The sequence below is a fragment of the Poecilia latipinna genome, unplaced genomic scaffold (genome assembly GCF_001443285.1).
Source record: "Poecilia latipinna isolate Pla-1442-1.1 unplaced genomic scaffold, P_latipinna-1.0 Scaffold600, whole genome shotgun sequence".
Classification (NCBI taxonomy): Eukaryota; Metazoa; Chordata; class Actinopteri; order Cyprinodontiformes; family Poeciliidae; genus Poecilia; species Poecilia latipinna.
This window is the reverse complement of record NW_015113216.1, coordinates 211275-224607: the sequence shown is the minus strand read 5'-3', so window position 1 is coordinate 224607 and position 13333 is coordinate 211275. Positions and strand designations below refer to the sequence as shown.

General features: G+C 39.6%; 1 protein-coding gene across 13 annotated transcripts in view; it reads left to right on the top strand.

Annotated features, from left to right (window-relative positions):
* The window catches only part of mef2cb (myocyte enhancer factor 2cb), an 82853-nt gene that overhangs the window by 16713 nt on the left and 52807 nt on the right, over positions 1-13333 (top strand). For all 13 annotated transcript variants that reach the window (XM_015042725.1, XM_015042731.1, XM_015042730.1 and 10 more), the window contains one exon: positions 8652-8901. In XM_015042725.1, the coding sequence (XP_014898211.1) occupies positions 8848-8901 (54 nt within the window). In that variant the 5' untranslated portion in view covers positions 8652-8847. The remainder of the gene's footprint in view (positions 1-8651; positions 8902-13333) is intronic.

The window sequence follows — 13333 nt, the reverse complement described above, 5'->3', positions numbered from 1 at the left end:
GGAAAGACTGAATATACCAAAGGGTGATTCATTCCCGCCTTCCTGGGCCTTTCCACATTGTGGCTTGCATTTGCTTCCTCCTTTTAACCTCTTCTTCTTTTTCTTTACTTCCATTTTGTTCCAGTTTGACTCATGGCTATTAATGTAGCTGCGGTCATCTACGCTTATTTGTTTGTCACTCCTGCTTGTGAGCCACCGTCGCAGCAGACGGCTGCTGACAGTTGAGACAGAATGCCTTTTGAACTGGCATAGCTACTAGTTCTCCATTTCCTGGTTTGTTTGGCTTCTCCTTGCTTTCATGTGTGGCCTCCTGCTCGATTTGCCTTTGGTCCGGCAGCTGCAGCTTCACAGCTCTTGGCCTCCTTTCAAACGAGGAGGGGGGGCTTGACGCATTATGTCAAGTCATTTTGTCCTTGGGGAAGTCAGCGCCGGGTTATGGAAAGATGGCTTTCACCTGTCTCTGTACTGGCTCTGACGGATGGCTACCTGTCTGTGTTGCTGCTGTGACGGCCCAAGGCCTGCCTTTCCTGGTGCTGAGTGAAACATACAGCTGGCCAAACGAACAACACACCTCTGGTCTCAATTGTGTTTGTATCACCTCTTACAAAGATCCACAATTGAAACTAGCACATGCTCAGTGAATTGCAGAATATCTTAACATGTTAAAACTAAGCTGTGTTTTTAAAGTGTAGCCACACTTTCTATTAAAATAGTCTTTCACTAGTATAAAAATGTTAAGAATTTAAAAGTATGCCATTGTGAAATTTTAATCTTCATAGAAACACGTCTTTATTTTATCAGATACACTCATGAAATAATGGCAGTAAGACCTACAAAAGTAGTGTAATTTCTCACAGTGTTAATATGATTCAGTTTAGCACTGTTCACTGTATTTTGAGTTTTGTTGTAAATTACATTTTATCTACACTTAGCTGGAAGTTAAATATATTAACTATTATTATTTTGCTATTGTGATCATGCACATATATTTTAGCCATTCTCTGAAAAATTCAAACAAAATCAGAAGTTTGATAAAGGAATTATTGAGGTTCGGCCGACAAACTTGGTAGTTCTTGTCTTGTTCTTGGTATAATAATAAAAATATCTCTTCAGATAATGTTAAAATTTGAATGATTTGGAATCGAGTTTGAGTAAAACTATCATGTAACTCACACACCTGATATGAAATGTTTACAGCTTAAAGTATTTCATATTCTGGAAGTGCGTTTCTTTTTGTTTATTTCTTTTTTCTGCTACTGGAGATATTCCCTATTTTGCGATCAGACTAATTCAAGGAAGGAAACACCTTTAGCACCTCTGATTGTATTTGGCTGCCTGTCACATCCTTCCACTGAGCTGTTTGTGTGTGTGTTTCCTGTCCTGTCCTCCAAGATCATGGAAAGGAGTGATTAGACCGTAGAACTAATAGGGAAGCTATGCTACTAAAACTACATCAGGATAAAATCCACCTAAATTTAAAGTTGACTTTAGAAACAAGACAATCAGGCATTAATGAGAATTTGAGTGTTGCTCGAGATGCTGCCTATAGCAGTAAATTTCCTACCATAACGTCAGTCACGTTTACGAGGCCTTGACAGAATGTTTGAAACGTGTGCCAACCATAGGCTATTGGCTCACTTTTCTCCTTATCAATAGACAGGTGTCTCAGTTCTGTCACATGGAGATTGAAAATAGAATATATGTGAAACCTTCTCTGTCTCACTAATGATCCAACTAAACCGTGATCTAATAGAGAGAGACAGGTGAAGATATATCCTCAAATGCACACACACATAGACACAGATGCACACGAGCGGCAGCATCCGAAATTCAAGTGGTGCTAGAAACACACTGGTTAAAAAAAGGAAGAGAATGAACACATTATAAGATGATCCACCACAAACGCTCTAATCCCCAGATGTACATGTTGCTAATCTCTTTAGCTGCTAACATGTTAAATTAGCCCTAATATCTGCTGAGATTCAGATTCATAGATGTCCACCTACGTTTGGGCAACCGCCCAGGTTCAGGTCACTCTGCCCCCCCCCACCCCTTGTGTTTCAAAAAAGATACAGACACTGAAGTGGGATGGGGGTGGAGGAGGTTGAGAGAAGTAACAGTGATAGCCATTCGTCACCCTGCCTATCTCGCTCTGACAGATGGGGAGTATAGCGTGCCACATAGAGGAGTCACTGCCTGTAATGACATTAGAGACACAATGAGACCCAGCACACGTTTTTCTGTTCATATGGCCCGACCATTGACTCGCTCCTCTGCCTGATTCTTCCCTTCCTCTCGTTTGTGCTGTTACAGTTACATGTCCATCCAACCTTACTGGAGATAAAGCCCTGCTGTGTAACAGCTTGAAAGCATAAGCACGTCTATGCACTTGCAAACACATCCACGCTTCTAAAAATAAATAAATAAAAAAAAGAAAAGCAAAACAAGTATGCTCTTACACGAAAAAACAAAGTACAAAACTCTAAAAAAAAAGCTGTGCCACCGATAAAAAAGGGCTCTTGAGCAAAATGCGTGTCAAACACGAATGTTTAAAATGCGAAAACGTAAAGGCTGTTGTGCGGTGCATCTACAGAAAGTCAGGCCATATTGGAAAACTGTTCAACACTTTCTTTCATTCTCCTTAAGATAATAAAAGGAGTTTATTTCAAGGAAGGGGCTCTCCCATCCACCTCCAGCTTACTCAGAAATGCGTATCTTTGCGGAAACTCCAGTTTATATTTAACAGTATTTATATGCTCTTCAATAACTGAAAGATGCCTGGGCCAACGTATATTGACCTTTAGGAGTTTGGAAATGACTTCAAGGATATAGTTATGTTCCTTAATTTGCCCATATCTTCAGTCAGAGGTGTAATTTCAAATTTTAGAGCAACTTAAATTATAGCAGATAAGAACTTTAGCCAATCTATTCTATTGTCATCAGAACATTTATATATATTATTATTTTTAGTGATCTGGCAGAAATTATTATTTGGAGAGGTGTACGTTGACTGAAACCATACCAGCAATCTGTGCATAACACAAGCCAAACATTGTGAATATTTTGCAACACTGTTAAGTGCTTTATTTCTCTTTTTCTAGACCGCATGAACCAGATTCGTGCGCCGCACTACATAACCAAATGTGTTGCAGATGTACCTGGCATAGAGAGGTAGCTTCTTGGAACAACATCTCCAATTCTGTCATGATAAATGACCTTCCCCAATTTGCTATAACATGTGGAATTAGAGTCTAAGAACAGCAGCCTAAGCAGAAATGGGCACAGAGTGCATGTCTAAGTGTAGAGCGCTGGTTTCGTTCTCAACATTTTGCTTCGTGATTCTCTAAATGCTGAGATTATCTCTTTAGTTTTTTTTTTTTTTTTCTTGGAACTGGGGCTCTTGAACATTTCTTGTCATGCCCACTCTCCTCATTCACAAACAAAACAGCTGTCTTTCAAAATGATGAATTAGTCTTCCGGATGAGTCAAGCTAAGAGTTCCTCTTTCTCTTCTCGCTGTCCATAAAATTTAAAGGAGACGTTCTTACTGTACGTCCTAAATGACGGAGCCACATTAAAAACCAGTCTACACACGTCTATTAGATAGTGAAAAAGCACCATGTGCTGTATATTAGTTTTTAGTGACTAAACACTTGGGAGAGAGGCGACCTAGAATCAAGCCTTGTGGTGCTCTGAGTATGTATGTTCTCATTGTCCTCTCAGCTTCACTTCTGAGACACAGAGAGAAAATGCTCATTAGATCTACGTGCTGAATCTCCGCTCTCTCTCTCTCTATCTCTCCTATCCTCCCCCAGTCATCTCTCTCTCTATCTCTCCATCCGTCTGCTTAACAGATGGGAGGGTCGTGGGCACAGCTCTTCCCCTCCCCCTGGAGAGACATGGTGCCTGTTCAAAAGATCCCTCTTTATGCTTCTCTCCATTTTCCTTTCTTCACTCAATTTCTATGTTTTCCTCTCACCACTCTTCTAGCTTTTCATTGTCACCCCTCCAACTCAAAGAACAAAGATGTTAAACAAGCAGAGGAGCAACTGTTGTCCTTCTGTCTGCTTGATGCCACTGCGCTCTCTGACCTCAGCAACTGCCTGCACCGGCCTCCCTCCGATTGTCTACTTCTGGCTTGTGTTAATAGAGGAATACCATTAGTTGGAAGCCTCCGGACCTCCCTCTGCCTTGCTGCCTTTGGCCGTTCATAAATCACTGATCAAATCACTGACAGCTTACAAATAAGTGAGTTTGTAAAAATCAAACCAACAACTCTGCCCATAACCCAGGACTGAAGTGGATCTCAGCAGGATCGATATAGAGCGGTGCACATCAATTGTGTCAGACGTCTCCCATTCTAAAGAGTGGGAAATGTCGCACAAGTGGCTTGTGATAACGTCTCAGTTTTATTCTACTTTTTAGTAAAACTGCTACTGAAGATTCAACCCTTGACAGAAGTCTATTTATCTGCCTATTTATCTGTGTGTTAATGGCAACAAAAAACCAAAAATAAAATAAAATATTGGTGTAATGCAACACTCCGCCTAGGTTTGGGATTATTTTATGGTTTTGGATGGATTTAGACACCTATTTCATCCCCTTGGTGTGCTTTCTGAATATAACGTCTCAGACACCAAGCCAGGTAGTCACCACCCAAAGTCAGCTGACCTCTTTAGTGGTGAACCTGCTTCCTTGCTCCAAACGGTGACATAGCTATAACCTGACCAGGATATTTAATGGTAGGGCCAGAGCAGATTGGTGAATAATGCAAATAATTTCTAGACATTAACAAACACTGTGAGGTGCATTGAGGTGCACCAAAAACAAAACAGATCCGTAAACTTCGGTTTCTTCAGTGCAGGTGGGAGACACCACCCATTTGTTTTCTTAGAACAATGGGAGATGTTTGACCTTGATGAGTTAAACTTTATTCCTCTTTGGTCTTGGAATGTCAGGTTGATTTTATCTGACATGCAAAAAAAAAAAATCACTGGCTTGATTTGTCATATAGGACCAGCCAGAGGCAGCTCAATGTGGGGCTTATCTTTATGGGTTTATGACAGAACTGTTTTGTGAAAGAGGCTACAGTGATGACAAGACGTCTAATTTGTGGCTTTAAGTATGTTGTGAAAGAGACTAGACTCTACATAGTGCACGGTCTCTTTTGTGTCTTCTTCATGTTCCCTTTTTCTCTACTTTGGGATTAGTAAATTGACTTAAAGTGTTAGACCATTTAGGTTTATATTTCATTTGTTACTTTCTCATCTTATTGGCCCACTTTTGGTCAGGTATCAGTGTCAGGGGCCTGCAAGAACAATCTAGCTGGGGACTAAAGTGTTGTGCCTCTTGAGCAAGTTCAAAAAGAACTGCTTGTTTGCTGTAATTCCCTTTAGTTTTTTTTTTAGTTTTTTTTTATCTTGGCGTTATGAGGCTAAATTGGATTTAGTGAGTCAGTGGTAATCTGTTAAGTTAAATGATGCTTCATCCACCACAAGGGAAGAAAAAGGGAAAGGAGCCCGATGAGGAGGTGGGCACTCACTTCTTAACCAGAAGCTGTCTGGCTCTCATATGGGACGGGGGCGGGTGTGAGGAAAAGTGGGGGGTTTGGTGGCAAGAGAGATGGGGTGGTGTGGGGGGGGAGGGGGGAGGCAAGTTGCCCTGTTGTGTAGGAGGAGGTAGACGAAGCACAGATGAAAAGGCATAGGGGAAGCTGGCTGAGTCGAGGAGGCATCAATACGGGGCTAAGTGGCAGCAGAACCTCACCTCAGGGGAGTGCTAGTTGGTGCTGAGAGCCAGAATCGGGGATTAAATGTTCAGGACACAGGCTTAATCTTAGTGTTAACGTTACGTAAGGCCTAAGGTGTTGCCCCAGCGGGTGTTGACATTGAGAGTTTCAGCTCTGCTTAGCGAGCTGCACGAGGAACTAGAGGGAGGAGGTGGAGGCCAGGAGGCAGGGATCACGGAGGTAATGCCTCCCTTGTTTGGAGTGATGCCCAGGCTGGGTAATGTTGAGTACAAAGACTTGGGAGGGGATGATGCTGTCAGCCTGTGATTGAGGTACTCCGGCTTGATTGATATCCTTGTCTGGCTGTCTTGTGCCAAGCGCCTTAGTGCTGGCTTGTAATCCTAGTTTGTCTGACAACATCCTTTTTTGTTGAGTACCAGAGGGCAGCTCTTTGTTTTCCTGTCTATGGATGGGTGTGTTTGCGCAGAGCAATGCTAAGATGTTTTGGATAGCCTCTTTAGAGCTGCCACAGTATTATTTAGGATCTTCGTTTTATTGTTATAATGGTTCAGTCTGATCGTTGTGTTAGCTGACGAACGCAGCATTTCAATACTTCCATGGGTGGGTGTATTCCAAATCTCTAAAAGTTTTTTTTTCTTTTTTTTTTGTCTATCATTTCTTTATTCTTTAGACTCCATTGTCCCACATTGTATTCGTTTTTCATGTAATGGCAGTTTTTGGTTGACTGATCTGTAAAATATAGAACAATTATGGTGATGGTGTTTCTTTAGAAGCAAAAATGATTGCCATGATCTGACTTATTTAAAACAGAAGATAAATAATAATTGCTTTTGTGTTTTAAGCATACATACATTTATTTTGACTAGGTATAGTTAAAAAAAATGAAAATATGTATTTAAATGATAATGGCAAGGAAGGTTTTCAGTGGACATGAATCATATCACCAAAGATAAAAAGTTAAATCCCAGTGGAAACATTCAAAGAGCTGATCAGCAAATATAAGAAATGTTTGATAGTTTTTCCTCTGATTATTGAGAAGTAGATAAATAATTTTTGATGTGCCAATTAAATAAAAATATAAATGTAACAGACGCATTTGAGAATAGTTTATTGTCTTTTGATAGATGGTTGTCTCTTTTCCTATCAAAAAACATTCACGATTAAATAAAACATAATTTTATATTACATGAATATTTATTAAAAAAAATAACTTTAAAAATGCAAAATGGCAAATATTAGTTTATTAGAGTTTTTGTAGTGTCCTTTTATCGTCTTCATTTTCTGTTGAACATGGAACAAAGTTGTGTGCTGTTGCCAAAGGCCTTGGTCTGTCACTAAGAGCCAAAGTATCCCTGGTTGTCTCCATTACAAGCTTTCATTATCAATGTCCTACTCACAAGCACAAAAAGGTCAAGTGCATAGCAGTGTCCTGCACTACATCTAAGAGGTTTGGATCTTCCTTGTACTCCTTTGGGCATGTTACTCAATAAATACATGGATTCGGGTTAGGGAAGAGTAAAAAAAAAATAAAAAGGAAGAAGAGCACATTACAATGTTCGAATATGTGTATGGGAGTATGCAAAAGGAGAGAATATGAGAGAGTGAGGAAAAAGAGCAAGGGTGTTTGAGAAAAGAGAGACAGAGAGTGATAGAGAGAGAGACTGAGACTGACATGTCTTTTGGTGAAGTGGTGTCGTCTTCCACATCAATGTCTGATGCTTGTGCTGCCAGGTGCCGGAAATGTGGTTCAGAAAGGAGAGAAGAGAGAAGAAGGGGAAAGTAGAGAAAAAAAGGCAGGGTAGATGGAAGATTTTTTTTTTTTTCTTATGTGACGGCGCTGACAGCTCCCCTGCATTGCACTGAGCTTAAATAATGGGATGCTCATTTGCATAACGAGGGACGTTATCACCTCTACTGTCAAAAGAAAACACAACAACAGTTCTTCTGCTCCTCCCCGAGATAGATTGGGTTGGCCTACTTTAGCACTCCAGAGAGATGCTCTGGAGCTCGGGCTTAGCCAGGCTCATACAAGAGTGCACACACACACACACGTACACGTGTGTGTCTGTGTGTGTGCATGCACACCTATGCACACGCATGCACACGGACAGCCGTTCAAAGTTTTTGGAGCGCGGTTCTCTTTTCCTCGTGGGTGCAGTCCTGCACATAAAGCTGCAGCGCTCCACCTGAGTGAGGGTTTCTACACCCTCAGCTGTTCACACAAAAGTACAGTTTTTTACTATTAATCAGGTGGTGTCACTGACTTGCAGTTTCTCCAGCTGGATTAAGTGTAAGCAGGAGTTGCGTTCGATCCTAGTGCGACTTTCAGAGAAAGGGAGCATTTTTTCGTGTTCTCCTTGTGGCTTTGTTTTGCCAGAACGTGGCGAGACCCGGGCTCCGCTTTTACATCTGCCACTTATCCTGTAGCTCACATCTGCCTCGCCGGCAGATGTGATATGGACTGCAGATAGAGTAGTAAAAGTACATGGCTGGCAAGTTCTACTGTCAATATACAGTGCTGTTTCAAGGGAGAGACATAAAACGTGTTTCTCAGAGCCGAGGTAATGTAATGGTGTTGGTGATTAGAGCATTTAAGTTAGTGGCACATCCAAAACACTGTCAAAGAACGAGGCGAGATCCTGACAGCGCTGTCTTCTCTCATAGTGGGTGCCTCGGTAAAAAAATAAAAAATAAAAAAAATGCAAAAACTGATTTGCATGATATCGACAGAGAAAAACACAGCATTTCTCACAACATTGTTGACAGATTCTTTGTCTTTCTTCACCCTCCCTTGTGGCTGCCGTGATGCTACTTTTATATATTTTTTCCCCTCTCACTATTTTGCCATATTTCATTTCATTTAATTCTTATTCTCTGCTTACCCCTCCCTCTCTGTCTTGCAGGTACAGATGCTGGAATCTTTGAGGTGATTGGAACAAATAGAAAGAAGAAAAAAGCTAGATAAGAGATAGCAGGAGTGCAAGAGTGAAGAGAAAGAGGAGCGAAAAGAAGAATAGAGGAGAGACAGAGAGTGAGAGAAAAGAAAGAAGAAAGCTTTGAGTTATTCAGAAAGAGAAGAAAAAGAAAGAGACGGGGACGATGGGGAGGAAAAAGATTCAGATCACGCGGATTATGGATGAACGCAACAGACAGGTAAGTCCCGAGGGGGTGGGAGGATGGATGAGTACGAGAATGGGGGGAGAGAAAAGGCTGGAGGAGGGAGGAAGAAAGGAGAAACACCCTACACCCCCAGTAGCCCTCAACAATGAAGGTCTTCTGGGAGTCTGGGCAATATGTGAACTGGGGAAAGGAAAGGTGTATGCAGGAAATCTACTTATTTAATGCCTTTCAGAAGTATCCATATATCTTAAACTTTTACCTTTTCTTAGATCGCAAACCAAAAACTTTAGTTTATTTCATTAGGAATGTATGTGCTAGACCACCACAAACTGGAATGTAATTGTGAAGGTGAAGGAAGCGATCTCAACTGATTGTTTTTTTTTTATAAGTTATTTTATGAAAAGCCTTTAAACATTAGTGAACACATACCATCATTAAGACCAAGAAATACACTAGACTGGTCAAGGAAGTTCTGCAAGAAGAAAATATAATGCAGAATTGCAAATGTGAATTTCAAACATTTGGAAAGGCATTGTAGAAAGTAATGTGCAGGACTGAACAAAACATTTGAAAAAAGAGTGACTTTTTTTATTTTTTTAGTTTGCATACAAAAGCTACGTGTGGCAGAAAAATGAACGTTTGACATTAAGCAGAACATATTGTCTTCTTTGAAGACATGTCCATGGCAGCATAATTCTGTGGGGATGCTTAAGCAGGAAATAGGTAGCTGTTCAGAGGTGATGGGACGATTGACAGATAAACACAGAGCAATCTTTTAATAACACATCTTAGAGGAAGAGGTTCAACTTACTTCTACAGAACAATTGTGTTCAAAATACAGTCAAAGCTGCAATGGAAGAGTTTATCTCAAAACATATTGATTTGATCGAGTGCCCCAATGAAAGTCGAGACCTAGATCCAATTGAGAATCACTGACTTGAACTTAGAAATTCATGTAGACAGACATTCATCATCCCATCGGATTGAGCTTGGGGTATATATCAAAATGTTTTAGTCCTTAGCAGTGTAAAGCTTATACAGACGTATAAAAGCACACTATACTTTTCAGATTTTTATTAATGAAAAACTTTGAAAGAAATCTTTGCCTTCCATTTCATAGTGTTGTGCTGACTTGTGCAAAAAAAATCTAAAACAATATACTGATGGCTGTGACATGATGTCTGGCACTTTACATTTTTGGTGGAGGAGTTGCTGTACATTTCTCTTAAGTGTAAAAAAAAAATAATCGGGGCTTTACATTTGTACATTTTAAAATTAATTCCACATCACTACCACACAGCTGCAGCTGAAGTGTCCTTTACACAACCAACCTGTCACAATGCACATTTTAGCTCACTGCCAGTGGAATATTACCGGGAAGAGGCCAGCAGTTCACGAGTGTCTGGGTGGAGTAAAACATAAATAAACAACCAAACAGAGATGGAATAGTTAAAGTGACACGCTGGAAAACAAATGCTGTAGCTCTATTTTTGTTTTGATTAGAATCGGTACCAAGTCGCAGAGCATTTCAAATCAAACAGTTTAAGCTAAACAACAGTGCTAATAAGGGACATATTGATGTACAAAACACTTTGCGACAACAGCTGGCATCACTTGAGAGATATATATATATATATATATAAAATGAGCTAATAGTGGACAGAGAGTTAGAAGTAGACACTATAGTCTGTGGCAGGAAATAGACAGAGACAGAGCTCTCTCTCTGCCCTTGAGGCCCACAATCGATCACTTCCTGTGGCATGGCTGACCACTGACACTTTGTCAGCTTCCTGGCAGCTCCAATTGGATCCATACGCTGCTAAGGTGGCCTCTGGATCACAGGTCAAACACATACACAGACCCATTTCTGTCGCTGCTGAGGCATCTTTATTCTTGGGTTTATACAGGCATGCTCCCATGTTGCTTCAGGCCAGAATTAGTGATCTTGAGGACACAATTTAAGGACAGTCAAGGATATATCAAGGGATAGTTTGGATTGTTTTAAGTTTTAAGTTTTTATCAGGATTAGTTCCCTTACCTGAAGTAAAAATATGTTATTTTGCAATGAGTGTGCCAGAGCACTATCTCACAATTAGTCATCATTTTAGTTTCCTGTACCATTCTAAAACATCTCAAATTGAGTTTATTTATATCTGTGTGGAAAAATTCAGTACTAGTGGTTATTCACTGCCTATTCTTTCACAAGAGACCAATGTTAATATTGTCAATGTAGTTTAAGCTAAGAAATCTCCATGTCAATACGCCTGATCAACTTCAAACTGAATCTCTGCTCTAAGTTTGTCAAGAGTGGAGTAAATATTAACATTTTTCAGATCTAGTAGCTATTTGGAAATTATGCTGAATGACTCAGAACCAGTTTATCAGACAGACTTGACATACAGTGACAGCCTGCAGCTTCACACATGGGAAGTTTAGCATTGTTGTAACACAGATTTCAAGCTTAGAAAACAGCAAAAAACTAACAATGGTCTTTTGTGAAAATAAAGACGGTTAAAATGCTGTTACTTATACAGATCCTTTTCATTTTAGCTGTTTAAAAATCGCTAAAATAAGCTAAAACTTGTCTGGTTAGCTGTTAAGCCTTCTCGGGATGTATGGCGTGTTTTATTTGCAGTTGGATGGTGACCATTTTAGCGTTCCCAGTTAGAAAAACAGCAAGAACACCCCGTTAGGTTAGAAGACTGACTGGGAGAAGTTCAGGGTCCATCATAGCTGTCATACAGGTTAAACATATTTATAGTAGCAACTATTAGCATTTTTAAGCATTTTTGACATATTATATCTTAATAAATTGACATATTATATCTTAATAAATGAATCAGTCCATTTTGTTTTCTAAAAGCTTATCATATTATGACATCCATCACAGTACTGATAAAAACTTTACAAAATTGTGTTTTAATAAATAAATAAATAAAAATGTCCCTTTAAGAGAAAGCAAACAAAAAAAAATCTAGGTAAATAAAGTTTGATTGGGAAAAAAAATTATATGTAAAAGCATTTGCTCTTATGCCAGTTTTTTGTTACTGAAAGAGACAGGCAGGCGGACCAAGAGACAGAGCAAGAGCAAGGGGGAGGTCACAGGAATGTTACATGAGGACTATAACTATCGTGTTGCAGCACCCACTCTCCCTCAGTGTTATCTCAGGCCCTCTCCCTCACCTCCGCCTTAGCCTATGCCTGCAAGCTGCACCAAGCTCTCTGACTCCTGAGGATAAGGAGGGGAAGAGAGAGACAGGAAGGACACCTGAGGGGAATCGATGCCTCAGATATCTTGGCTTTATTTACAGGGAGAGGAGGAAGGAGAAGGAAACTGAGCAGAGAGAAAAGGGTTCACGGAAAGGAAAATCAATAAATCGCTGCATTTTTCTTGTTTTGATCTTTAAAGTGATAATAATCATTAATAGCTGCTGTTTTATGGAAATAATAACTCCTCCTGACATGACCTCACCAAGTTATTCGGAAAGCACCGCTCTCTTATTGAACCATGAGCTTAAATAGGTGATGTCATTTTGTTTAGGGGAGGAGGACATCACAAGACTGAGACAGACACAGAAACTAAAAATTTCTTCCTTTGCGAAAAAAAAAAACAAAACAAAAAAAAAAACAGAAGCCTTGCTTTTGCATATTTTCACTTCCTTTTTGAGGAAATGTCCCAAGTCTAAGCCAAATAAACACCAGATGACTGCTCTCTACCTCACATTCATAACATATTTCAGTTTTTGTATCCCTAAAACCTTGACTGTGCACTTAAAAGGATATTTCAGAATTGTGAAGTGAGATTATGTTTAAAGGTTACAATCCAAAAATATCTAACATTCAGTCGGTGACTCTCTTGACGTCTTCATTTAGCATAAATCCAGATAAGTTGATCCCATTGGCTGAAGCTAATGGCCAGTGCAAGAGTGGCCAAGACCAAAGTGGACATTTACCAATTTAAAAGAACTCTACTTATGAAAAAAACATAATTGTGATTAAATGTAAAACATTTAACAATGCATTACACTTTTCTTAGAAACTCTGATGAGAACCCAAAAGAATCAACAACCTCCTCAGCTTAAAGTCAATATCTCACTGCCCTGGCTATCATTGTACCATAGCGATGGATGCTAACACTACTGAAAATAAATGATCTGGTAGCGAAATAATCCTCCAACACAAATTTACAGGATTTACAGGTTGCCATGACACTGAACCAACTAATGTGGATTTACCTTAGATAACAATAACACAAGGGTTATTTGGCCCAGCTAAGTTATAAACTCTACGTAACCTTTTAACAGAGCATCATTTAAAAACATCCTTAGCTATCCCTCCAAACATATCAAAGCTTATTTTACCTGCAATACAAAAAAAAAAAAAAAAAAAAAAAAAAAAAAAAAAAACTTACGTTTTGGGGGAAAAAAAAATTTGATTTTTAATTTTAAAAAAACCTCAAAATGTG